General features: G+C 40.4%; 1 protein-coding gene across 1 annotated transcript in view; it reads left to right on the top strand.

Annotated features, from left to right (window-relative positions):
- The window catches only part of SH3RF1 (SH3 domain containing ring finger 1), a 78,598-nt gene that overhangs the window by 9,079 nt on the left and 56,886 nt on the right, over positions 1-12,633 (top strand). Inside the window, exons 3-4 of the mRNA XM_044681677.1 lie at positions 2,565-2,660; positions 6,231-6,573. Of these exons, the coding sequence (XP_044537612.1) occupies positions 2,565-2,660; positions 6,231-6,573 (439 nt within the window). The remainder of the gene's footprint in view (positions 1-2,564; positions 2,661-6,230; positions 6,574-12,633) is intronic.

Raw genomic sequence — 12,633 nt, forward strand, 5'->3', positions numbered from 1 at the left:
ACTCCATGACCCCCAAGATCCTTTTCCATTCTAAAGTTTTGTGGTTCTTACTGTGGCTAAAGACCAAAGGAATATCATTCCATTTTTTTCATGTTGTCTCTCCTATTAGAATGTGAGCTCCTACAAGGTAGGGACTATGTTTTTACTGTTTTGGGGTTTTTTTTGGTTTTTTTTTTGCATCCTCGGTAGTTAAAATTCTTGATACTTTAAGTGCTTAATAAATGAGTATTGTCTGCTTAACTCATGTAATTGCTATAAAATGAATTAATTATGCTTTTGTATAATACTAATTGCCAAAATTTATGTAGTCCCCCTTAAAAAAACTATTATGTCTTAGAATCAATATTCTGTATTGGTTCCAAGGCAGAAGAGTGGTAAGGGTTAGGCAGTGGGGGTTAAGTGACTTGCTCAGAGACTCACTGAAAATAAATTTTAAAAATATTTATTTAGTTTTACTTTTAAAAATACAGTTAGCGAGCATTCATATTTTCAGACCATTTCCCCCAGTGTTCTATCATTAAAAACTCACACGCATGTTTTTCTTTTCCTTTTAAGGGTGTACCTCAGTTACCATGTGCCAAAGCATTATACAACTACGAGGGGAAAGAGCCTGGAGACCTCAACTTCAGCAAGGGCGACATCATCATTTTGCGTCGACAAGTGGATGAAAATTGGTATCATGGAGAAGTCAATGGGATTCATGGATTTTTCCCCACTAACTTTGTGCAGATTATTAAACCCTTACCCCAGCCTCCACCTCAGTGCATAGCACTTTATGACTTTGAAGTGAGAGACAAGGAAGCTGACAAAGACTGTCTGCCATTTGCAAAGGTAAACATTCTCACATTGGACATTTCTTTTTTGGGGGGTGGCGATATATATATGTTATTGCTTTGTATTTTTACAACTAGTGATTTAACCTCAAAACTTACCCCATCATTGATTCTTCCCTATACCATCCCCTCAAAAAAAGAGCCATTTAAGCAAAATTAATGGCCATCATTATTTGTGTGTCAGGGTATATACCATTCCACATCTGCAGTCTACCACCTCTTAATTGGGCTGTTAGAGGTTGATTTTATCATCAGTTTTCTGGGACTAAATGCAGTCATTACAGTTAATCAGAGTTCAGCTGCCTTTCTCTCTTGCTCTATTTTCTCCCTATTGATAGATTCACCTCCATTTGTACTTCCTTCTTTGTTCTTTTTTTTATTTTAAAATTCTATTATTATTTTAAATAAATTTAAATTTTTATTATTATTAAAATATTTAAAACTGCTATTTTATAGAAGCCAGTTTCTAACTTTTCACATGATCTCAATTTTTAAAGAAAAGCAATAGAGAGGCAGCATAATATAATGAATAGAATTGGTCTCGGAGTTAGGAAGAGCCAGATTCAAGTCTGACCTCTAACACCTCCTGGCTGGGTGATCCCAAGTAAGATCTTTAGTGCCTTCAGTTGACTCTAAATTTTGGAATAATTGTCAGCCTTCATTATTAGATGAGTTCCTTATCAAGAAGTCCAATGAAGTCACATGTGGTCCAAAAAAAAGTAACAGTCATTTGTCAAAGGTAGTTTCTTTTATAAGCCATAATGATATGAAGTATTGCATTAAAAAAATTAGTAGGTTTTTTTTCGTTTATCATCCAAATTTTATCTGCCCTCCCTACACCTGTCCCAAGGGCATATATATCATGCTGAGATATGGAAAATTGAATGAATAAACAAAATTCCTCATTTCAAGTCTTGCTTTTGTGGTTAAAGGGATACATACTACCAGGAAAGTTATCTCCTGAGCGAATAATGGACAGGCATTTTAAGGTGCATGTTACCCTTTTAAATAGACTTTGGAAAGCAGTGAATGGGCATTTAGTTTCACCTAAGGAAAGTTTGTGATTTCATCTGAAACAGCCCGGTCCCTTCCTATCTTTCCAGTCTTCCTACATCCTGCCCCTCACCCTTCACATCCTCAGTGATTCGGGGACATTGGCCTCCTAGCTGTTTCTCTCCATCTGTGGGTTTGGGGCATTTTCACTGACTCTCCCCCATGCTTGGGACTCTCTCCCTCCTCCAAGTCCCAGCTAAAATCTCAGCTTCTCCAAGAAGCCTTTCCCCATCCTCCCTATCATGTATTATCCTCCTTCTGTGGAGTTTTTCCTGTGTGGATCTTATTTGTATTTAATAATCTCCGCTAGGTTGTGAGCTCCCGGAGAGCAGGACTGACTTTGTATCTCCAGCGCTTAGCAGAGCGGCCGGCAGAGTGTAGACACTGAATATAAGAGCTTGTTAGATGACTGAGATTCCACTGACCAAGGGGGCCGGGCTTGGATGGCAACAGCCTCGACACAGACCAGGCAGCTGGCTTCTTCACGAGGAAATCACTGGGGGACCCACAGAGCCTTCAGTCTGTCTGAAAGACCGCTGGGCTGGAGAGCATTGGGCTTGGGAAGAGTGGGGAGGCGCCCCAGATGGGGCCCTCGATGAGGCTTCCATCAAGGGGCACCCATTAAGTGAGGAGTGTTGATTAGAAGGGGGAGACATCATCATGTTGGTATTCCTGCAGGATGACGTCCTGATGGTGATTCGGAGAGTGGATGAAAACTGGGCCGAAGGGATGCTGTCCGACAAGATCGGGATATTCCCCATTTCTTATGTTGAGGTAAGTTAAGCTTCAGCAGCCTTGAGAAGACCAGCAATGGATCTGGAAAATATACTTTAATTGTGAAATTTCATTATTACTTACGATGCTTGTCCCCAAACCTTATTTTACAGAGGTACTAATGGTGAGAAAGAAATATAGGGTCTCAAGAGCAGTTCTTGACTCTCACTTGCCTTATGATTCTATTTATTTATTTTGTAATTCTTTGGAAGGAAAAAAAATAAAACTCATACTGTGTATTGGTTCCAAGACAGAAAAGTGGTAAAGGCTGGTCACTGGGGATTAAGTGACTCACCCAAGGTCACACAGCTAGGAAGATTTGAACTCAGGATCTCATGTCTCTGAGCTTGGTTCTCAATCCACCAAGCCACCTAGCTGACCCCTTTTAATTCTGTTTAAATTTTGAGTTCCAAAATCGCTCCCTCCTTCCCAACCCTCCCCATTCACTGAAAAGGCAACAGATATGATACCAATTATACATGTAAAATCATGCAAAAGATATTCCCATATCAGCCACATTTCAAAAAAAGCAAAAAAAAGAAAGGAAAAGTGAGAAAATTGTACTTCAGTTTGTACTCAGAGTTCATCAGTTCTTTCACTATGAAGGTGGAGAGCATTTTTTCATCACGAGTCCTTTGAGTTTGTGGTATATCATTCTATGAATTGAGGCAGGCAAGATGGTTGATCATCATGGCAACATTACTGTTTGATTTGAGTTCAAGACGTGCCTCAGACACTTACTAGCTGTGTGACTCTGGCTAAGTCACTTCACCCCATTTACCTCAGTTTCCTCATCTTTAAAATGAGCTAGAAATGGAAATAACAAACCATTCCAGTACCTCTGTCAGGAAAACTCCAAAAGGGGCTATTAAAAGTTGGATACGACCAAAAACCAACTAGACAACAAATATCATATTATCTTTAAAACAAGGCAATTCACTCAAAAGTAACAAATAAGATATTAATTTAAAGTAATTAATTTATACCTACTAGCACATATGAGACCTCTGCAGACAAAATAAAAAATTTCATTGACAGAAATAGGGAACAAATAGACAAATGAAGGGATGCGCTGTATACTTGGCTGGTGTGGTTAAAATAATAATGTTATCGATATTCATCAAGTGGATACAACCCTAATTCTAACCCTTCCCTCTAATAGAATGTAAGTTCTTTGAGGGCAGGGACTATTTTATTGTATCCTGCTTACCCCTCTTCCCTTCCATTATTTATTCAAATACTAAAACAGTGTCTGTCCCATAGTAGTCGTTTAATAAATATTTATGGAATTAAAGTGAATTGAGTTGAACCAAACAAAATTATTCCAACTGAGAAATATGTGATTTCATGTTATTATTTAGCCCCATTCTATACTATTCTAACAACCCTGAGGGACTCCTTGGCATTGCCCTGTTCTAGACCTTGAGCTAGCTCCTACTAGGGTAGCATACTCAGTAAAAGTTGTCTTCCATAATGTGTTTTATATCTCAGGTGCTCCTTTTAAAAGAGCTCTGAGGATCCTTTATATCAAGGCTTCTTCACTTGGGTCTGTGAACTTGTTTTCTGAGTATTTTGATAACTGAATTTCAAAATAATTGATTTCCTTTGTAATCCTGTATATTTTATTTTATGCATTTAAAAACATTCTGAGGTGTCCGTAGACTTCTTTTGTTTGTCAAAGGGGTTCATGATGCAAAAAACCTTAAGAACCCCCATTCTCATTCTCTCTCTCACCCTCCTTTTTTCTCTTTCTCTCCCTTTCTCCCTCCCTCCCTCCTCCTCCTTCTCTTCCTCCTCCTCTTTCTTCTTCTTTCTCTCCCTCTCCCTCCCTCCTCCTCCTCCTCCTCCTTCTTCTTTCTCTCCCTCTCCCTCCCTCCTCCTCCTCCTCCTCTCACTCTGTCTCGCTCTCTCTGTCTCTGTCTTTCTCTCCACACCCCCCCCACCAGCCCCCATGTGTTAAAGGCTCTTTTAAAGACTACTTCAAAGCTTTTCCAAATTGATCATTCTGGAGCTGAGAGGACATTTTAATTTGCATTTAATTAGTATATTATAAGAAGTGAAACCCTGTGATATGGAACATAATATTCTGGGAGCTGATGTTATAGTGGAATTTGGATCATTTAAAAACATTGGTTGGATGGTATCTATCAAGATTGGCTCAGATAATCATCTTTGGTTATTCAGAGTATATCTGAATATTCATTTCACGTTAAATGTGTGACTTCCAAAACTGAGCATGGGCAGAGACTCAGAATCCCCCTCTCTTTTTTTTCTCTCCCAGAGAAAGACTTCATTTTGCACAGGCTTTATTGCAAATACAGGTCATTTGAGGTCTAATTGCCTCTAATTTGCATATATACAAGCTTGTCTTGTCCCCAATCAGAGTGCATTGTGATTTGAGGGAATAGACAGTTAGGGTAGGGTTGAAGGGTCCTGTATAGAAAAGGAGGCTTGGAGGCTCACCAAGTAGCACAGGCGTATAGAAAAGCACAGAATGAGCTAAATTCACGTCTGTGACCCAGATCTCTTTGTAACGATCACCGTGTACCTACGAAGGTAAACAGCGCTGCACCCAGAGTGCTCTTGCAAAAGTTTACAAACCACAGATTCATTTTTCCTCTACTGAGAGATGAATGAATCAATCAGTCAATCAGTAAGCATTTAGAAGCATTGATTATATGCCAAGAGCTGTGGTTACAGAGAAAGGCAAAAAATACCCCAAATCTCAGTTTTAGCTCTTCTGCTTCAAGGAGCCAAACACACCGTATTTGAAAGACAATTCCTAGTTTCTCCATCATTTTTATCCAAAACATCCATTTTTGCGAGATTCCGAAAATTAAAAAGCAACATGTCATGGTAGCTAGTAATCAGTTTGCCTCCTCTGGGGCTGAGAACTCCAAAGTTTTCAGAGCAAATCAGTTTGTCCACACCCATGGAAAAGTGATTCAAAGCATGTACTTATCTTGAATTATGTCCATGCCTGTGAGGTGTTTCGGTTTGCCGAAGCATCTTCCCTCCTTTGAAAAATCACCACCCAAGTTTCCCTGCAGTAGGCCCGGGTTTCATCCCAACACTCGGGTATCCTAATTGCTGTGCCACGGAAAATGCCCAGAATGTAGTGGTCCTCTCTGAGAGTAAAGCTGAGCATCACTCAGGATCAAGACCTGCCTTTGCTCACCTGTGTTTGTTTTGTGATGCATCAGAGGACGTGGCTCTGTTTTTGTTATTGTTCATGAGCCTGCAGAAGTGGGTGCACATGAGCCTGTGAGAGCAGCCCTGCAGAACCAGAGATCTATCAGGGGCTGCTCCAGCCTTTCCTTTGGGGCCCTTGGCTCTGGCTTGTGATAGGCAGAATAAACAAATCCCTGCCCAGGCAGGAAGGACTATAATTCTATCACACTTCTTTTCATTTATGGGCAATAATACAGAGGCCCCTATCCCCACAGGGGCCATAACATAAAGGCTATGGCTAATGACCAAATGCAATTAATCTGCTTAAATAGCAACTGGATCTCGTAGGGTGTGGGGAGGGCTCTATTTCTGCCTAATTAAGAATATTCCCCCTCTCAGGAGGGAGAAGAGAAACTGAGCAGATGTGCCTTCTCCCCTTCTCTGAAGTCCTGCACAGCTGGGCTTTGTGCTCGGCTGAGCCAGGTACATGGGATCAGCTACTGCTGGCAAGTGTTCCTGAGCCCACACCACACGACACCGTTTGGTCATGCGGGGGGGAGGAGAGTGGAGCTTCTGCGGATGAAACTCAAGCATGTGTTGGGCTTCCATATTTTTTTCTTAGGGGCTGGGGAGGGTGAAAAGATCTTTAAGAAGGAGTTGAATTCTGATTCATGGAAAAATTCAGGACCTGGAAACAGAACGCCTTCGGAGCTCAGGGATAAGAAAAGTGGGGAGCCACCAGGTAGTCCTGCGGGGCAGTGGGAGCAGACTCAAATAAGAAGAAGGGGCCACTAGACCGTAGTAAGGATCCCCACAGGCTTAGAAAACCACATCCTGGCATTATCTGTATTTTATTGTATTTTTAAAATATTTTGTTATCTATTTCCTAAATAGGGCAGGTCACACTCGGGAGTATTATAGGTCCCACAGACCCCCACACTCTAGGAAATGTTGTTGTTGTTGTTGTTACATTGTTTTTCAGTCATGTCTGACTCTTTGTGACCCCATCTGGGATTTTCTCGGCAGAGATACTAGAATGGTTTGCCATTTCTTTCCATAGTTCATTTACAGATGAGGAAACTGAGGCAAACAGGTTTGAGTGACTTGTCTAGGGTCACACAGCTAACCTAGTGGAATGGTTTGTTATTTCCTTCTCTGGCTCTTTTACAAATAAGGAATCTGAAGCAAATAGAGTTAAATGACTTGCCCATTTCAATTGGGCACCTTATTATGATGTCAAGACAAAAAGTATGTAATTTAGGGAGAGCATGAACTTGCAGTGTCCCCGCCCCCTCCCCCCAATCCTAGTGCAAGTCAGCGCCTCTCTGCACCTTCCAGTGTCAAGTTTTGTGGAGGACTAAGAGTTTTGGGCTCACTGAGGATCTCCTAAGTCAGTGTGTATCCCAGCTATAGTTTGAGCCAGGGGCTGTCCAGGTTCTGAACCTGGCTTTCTGCCCACCACATAAATCTTAACTTTTTGTGCCTCAGTTTCTTCACATGTAAAAAATGAGAGTTGTACTTGGTGGCCTCTAAGATCCTTGCTAGCTCTAGGTCTAAGATTCTACGGTTGTGAGTAAGCAAACCTTTAAAGGGTTAAAAAAAAAAAAAACAACCAAAAAAACTACCCATTCTCCCCCATCACACCAGCCCTAATCTTGCAAAAGGGAAATCTATTAAAAACAGAGCTATCCACTCAATCCTAAGGCTTGGCATCCCTGGAAGTGCTCAGACTTCTAATAAGTTATTTTTTTAAACCCTTAACTTCTGTCTTAGAATTAATATTGTTTCATTTGTCTTAGTATCTCAGTCCCCTAGCACAATATTTTTTTTTAAACCCTTATCTTCTTTCTGTCTTAGAATCAGTTCTAAGCATTGGTTCCAAGGCAGAAGAGCAGTAAGGGCTAGACAATGGAGGTTAAGTGGTCTTGCCCAGGGTCACCCAGGTAGGAAATGTCTCAGACCAAATTTGAACCCAGGTCCTCCTACTCTAGATGTGGTGCTCTATCCACTGTGCTGCCTAGCTGCCCCAGACTTTAATAAGTTCTTAACAAAAGGGGTTTATTTATTTTTCCCTCAACAATGAGTAAGTGTACATGGAAGGTGCATCTTTGGCTGCCCAGGTGGCTGGTACTTGAAAGTCAAATGACTACATTTCTTTGAAAATATTTAACCATTTCAACATTTGGTTAGAATTTTCCTTCTTTCTCCCTTCCAACACCAGCCTTCTATCTCATGGACCATATCAAAGCAAAGGTCCTTTGCTTTTCTATGCTGGCCTTTTGACTCTCTGTCCTTCCCCCCTTCTTCCCCCTGCCCTATGCCTAGAACTCTCTCCCTTCTCATCTTTGCCTCCTAGCTTCTTTGGCTTTCAAGTCTCTGCCAAAACCTGACTTTCTGCAAGAAGCCTTTCCCTCTCCCTAATGCCAGTGCCTTCCTTCTGGTGACTATCTCCAGTTTATCCTGTATACATCTTGTGAAGACATTGGCATTTCCTCTGTGAGCTCCTTGAGAGTAGGCACTGTCTTTCATCTTTCTTTGCACTCTAGTACATGCTAGGAATTTTAAAAACATCTAATTCCAGTGTTAAATAAATTATTTAGAACAATTGTTTAAGGAATGCTTGTTAAATGGCTGCCTGGCTGATTCCTAGATCAACCTAAGGGGAAAAGGTTACATCTTAAATCATATAGCTGATCCTGATGGAAACAAACCTTTTTTCCTCTTTTCTTTTGATCAGAATCACCCAGATTAATGCATTTATTTCAACCTTGCCTGAAGGTCCAACCCTTATTAGACTTCCAAGTTAGTAAATGACTCCCCAGCACCAGTCCCCAACCAAACAAACCATGCTTTCTTTTGTACTTCTCAGAGGCAAACCAGGCTCCCTCTGCCACAGTGTTTTTTCTTCCTGCTAAATAGACACTAAACCTCTGTCATATGTTGAATGAGTTATCTTGGTTCTATGTTGGTGATTCTTCTGGAAAATTCTATTCCTGATTCCAAACCCTTTTTGCTTCTTTCTGGAAGAGTAAGGGAAGAAGGGGGGTGGAAAACAAACCAAGATTGGTTTTTTCATCAAAGAGATTGATGACTTGAATTGTTACAAAATAGAGTTTAATTTGCCTTTACCTTGTCAGGCAGGATGCTCAGTTGATGGCATCCAAAGTCTGCTTGAATCAACTCATTTATATTATCTGAAGGGGGGGGGGGGGTCTCTTAAGGAGGTTTGGAGAGAGTGAGGATAATTCCTGGTACTCTTTATCTTTCTTCCTTAGCATTTGATCAGCTAGACACATATTTATATTAGGGGAGGATTTTTGTTGCTGGAGGCTTTATTCCTGTTGGAAGCCTTGCATATCTTTAGAATTTTATCAACAGATTAGTCATCCTTGTAATTTTAGGCAAATCTTTTCCTTAGTGGGCTGAAGCTACAGAAAATAAGTCAACCTGCTCTTTCTTTCCCCTAGGAATAATGGTTTAGTGTGGGTTGGGGGCAGCATCTGGAAACGGATCATTTATAATAAGTAAAACACTCCATATCACAGATCTGGAGCCAGAGACCTCAAGAAGATTTATTCCAATGCCCCTTCTCCTATAGGTAAGGATACTGAAATCCAGAGAGGTTAGGGGACTTACTGGGGATCAGTCACTCATCTAATAAACTCCCAAGGTAGGATTTGAACTCCAGGTCTCTGTCTTTACTCCAAGGCTTTTTTTAAACTTGGAATCTACAGTCATTTTTCCTCTATTTTAATAATTGTATTTCTGTATCATTGGTTTCCTTTGTAATCCTATATATTTTGTGCACTTACAAATATTCAAGTATGAAGGGATCCACAGGCTTCCCCAGATTGCCAGAGTGGACAATCCATGTCTAGAATTCCTGATTTACCCTACCTGGCCTCTCTTGCTTCTTACTGACCTATTGCTAACTTAGAGTTTCCTTTTGTTCAATTTTTTATTCACTTGTTTTAAAAGTCTCATAAATGGCTTTTGTTTCTACATTACAGTTTGTGGCTATTTCTAGATATACCCCTCCTCCCACCCCCACCCCCCACCCCCAGCCTTCTCCTTTTAACAAAGAAAAAGAATTAACTAGATCAACTGACACCAGGACTGCATCTGGCATTATAGGCAATATCAGTCATCCGTATTCCCCTATGTCCTCAATGAAATTTCCCTTTGTTTTAAATCGGATTATTTTAATTTTATTACAAGGAATTTATACAACCAAGATTCAGTTAATCCTTATGGAGTACCCTCCTGGGTAAATGGTGCAGGATCTCTACTTTGGACCATTTGCATGACCCAGAGAAGATGCCAAGCCTGTTCATTAAGGTCTCATGAAAATTTGACTTCAGAGTAGAGCTGAAGGATTTAGTGGAGGCCTTAATTTTTTATTAGATCTATCTTATAAAACAGCAAGATTATGGCTGGTGTTATGTGCAAATAGTAGGTATTTTTTTGTCTTTTGATAAACCCTCTAAGGGTTTGGTTACATAGGGTCCAGATTTAGACGGGACCTCTGAGGCCATCCAAGACAACTCTCATTTTTTACACACAAAGAAACAGGCACAGAGAAATTACAAGAATTCCCCCAAATTACAAAATCAGGAAGGCTGAGAGACTAGATCTGAACTCACATTTTGTCTCTCAAAACAGGGTTCTGCTCTCTATACCAGGATACTATTTTAGTGCCCTTAAAAAAGAAGACAAAGGGTACAAAAAGTGAGTTAGCTGTGCCGGAAGCCCAAGGGAGAGCCAGTGTGCCTAGCAGCTCCCCTTTGCCTCCTTGGCCTGGAATTCCAGACCCCACAGCATCTCGCACCAGCCCATGGTGGTTGCTCTCCAGCTTCATCTCCCCTCCTTCTCATGGGTTGGCCAAATTGGCTGACTCACTCTTCCCCAAACACACCATTTGCTTTTCATTGCCACATCTTGGCTCCTGCCATTCCCTCTATGGGAAACTCCCCCTTCCTCAAGTCCTGTCTGTCCTTTGAAGCCCAACACAAATGCACCCTCTTCATTCCACAAATATTTACTGAGCTTCTAAGGAGAACTGTTACCTGCGGGAGGTTTTCAACCCCATTTGGAGAGCCTTCTTCCTGTGTAATCACTTCACTCTTTCTAATTACTCTTCCCTAGAAGGAGAACTCTCTTGTATTATACATGAAGCCTGGGTGTTCTTTTGTCTTCTTGGCCATCCAAGAACAAAAAAACACATTAACTAAATTGCATCTAGGAATAAGAGATTGTTGGAAATACACACTGCCATTGCCAAGAGGCCAGACACCTTTTTTGCACAGCGTCTTAGTTTTATCCAGGAGAGATCCAAAAGGAGTTGAATTTCAGAGCTGTAATTTGTGCCAATGTTTCTAGAGGGCTGGCTGCTTCACCTGGGGACATCTGGGGCCCTTAATCTGCTGCAGAGGAATCCAGTGTAAGAATTAAATGTAAAACATCTTAACTTGACCTGCTCAGACCCTGAAAAACTAAAAAGCGCTTTCATTTAAAAAATTCTGATCATGCAACTGTGAAAGATTTAGCTGCTCTCAACAATACAATACTCCAGGACAATTCTGAGAGGTTTATGACAAAGAATGCTGTCCATGCACAGAAAAGAACTGTTGGAGTTGGAATAAAGATCAAAGCACATGATTTTTCACTTTAACTTATTTGGGTTTTTATTTTGGGGTTTTGGTTTTATATGAGTATTCTCTTACAAAAATGAACAATATGGAAATATGTTTTGCATGATAATTCATGTATAACCCAGATCAAATTGCTTACCCTCTCCAGGAAGGGGGAGGGAAGAGAAGGAAGGAAACAACTTGGATCATATAACTTAAGAAAAGTTATTTGGAAAATTGTTATTACATGGAATTGGTCAAATAAAACATCTTTCAAAAAAAAAAGAAATAAAATAAAATAAAATTCTAATCATGTCCTTCATCCTATTGAAAACATTTAGTGGTTTCCTCCTTGCCTACCAAGTAAAATAAATTCCTGATCTTTGCATTCAAGGTTCATGGCAGAGTAAACCTAAACTACAGTAAGGTGGTACAATAAATAAAGCATCGGGCTTGGGGTCAGTTACACTTGCCTTCAGATATGGCTTCAAATACTTATTAGCTATGGGACCCTGGGCAAGTCACTTAATCTCTTCTTACCTCAGTTTCCTTACCTGTAAAATAGGGTTAATAAAAACACCTACCTCATAGGGTTTGTTATGAGGATCAAATGAGATAATAGTTGTAAAGTGCTTAGTAAATGTTCATTTCCTTCACTTTCCCTTTCCAGCTTTATCTCATACAACTTCCCTTGAAATTTTCTATGGTTGAGCCAAACTAGATTATTCTCCTGGCCTCTTTCTTTTCTGGCTGTCTCTCATCTGCATACCATTCCTTTTACCATTTTCCATATCCGGGAGGGATTCTTCTTCCTTCTCCCCATTCTTGTCTGTTGAATCCCTTCCCTTCTTTCAAGGCCCACCTAGGGTGCTACCTTCTCTGGGACACCTTCCCTAGAAACTCTTCATTGAAAGTGATCTTGCTCCTCTCAGATTTCTGCCCTGTTCTTTTTCACATTCTGCCCTGAATCATACTTCCTGCAGAGTCCACAGTGCATCCACCTCAGTCTCCTCTGTGCCTAGCATAATGTTTTGTATGTTCTAGATTCTTAATAATTCTTGTATTCCATGCAGTTCTATTCAATAAATATTTGATTCTCTTTCTTTCTTTCTTTCTTTCTTTCTTTCTTTCTTTCTTTCTTTCTTTCTTTCTTTCTTTCTTTCTTTCTTTCT

This window comes from Gracilinanus agilis, chromosome 6 (assembly GCF_016433145.1).
Source record: "Gracilinanus agilis isolate LMUSP501 chromosome 6, AgileGrace, whole genome shotgun sequence".
Classification (NCBI taxonomy): Eukaryota; Metazoa; Chordata; class Mammalia; order Didelphimorphia; family Didelphidae; genus Gracilinanus; species Gracilinanus agilis.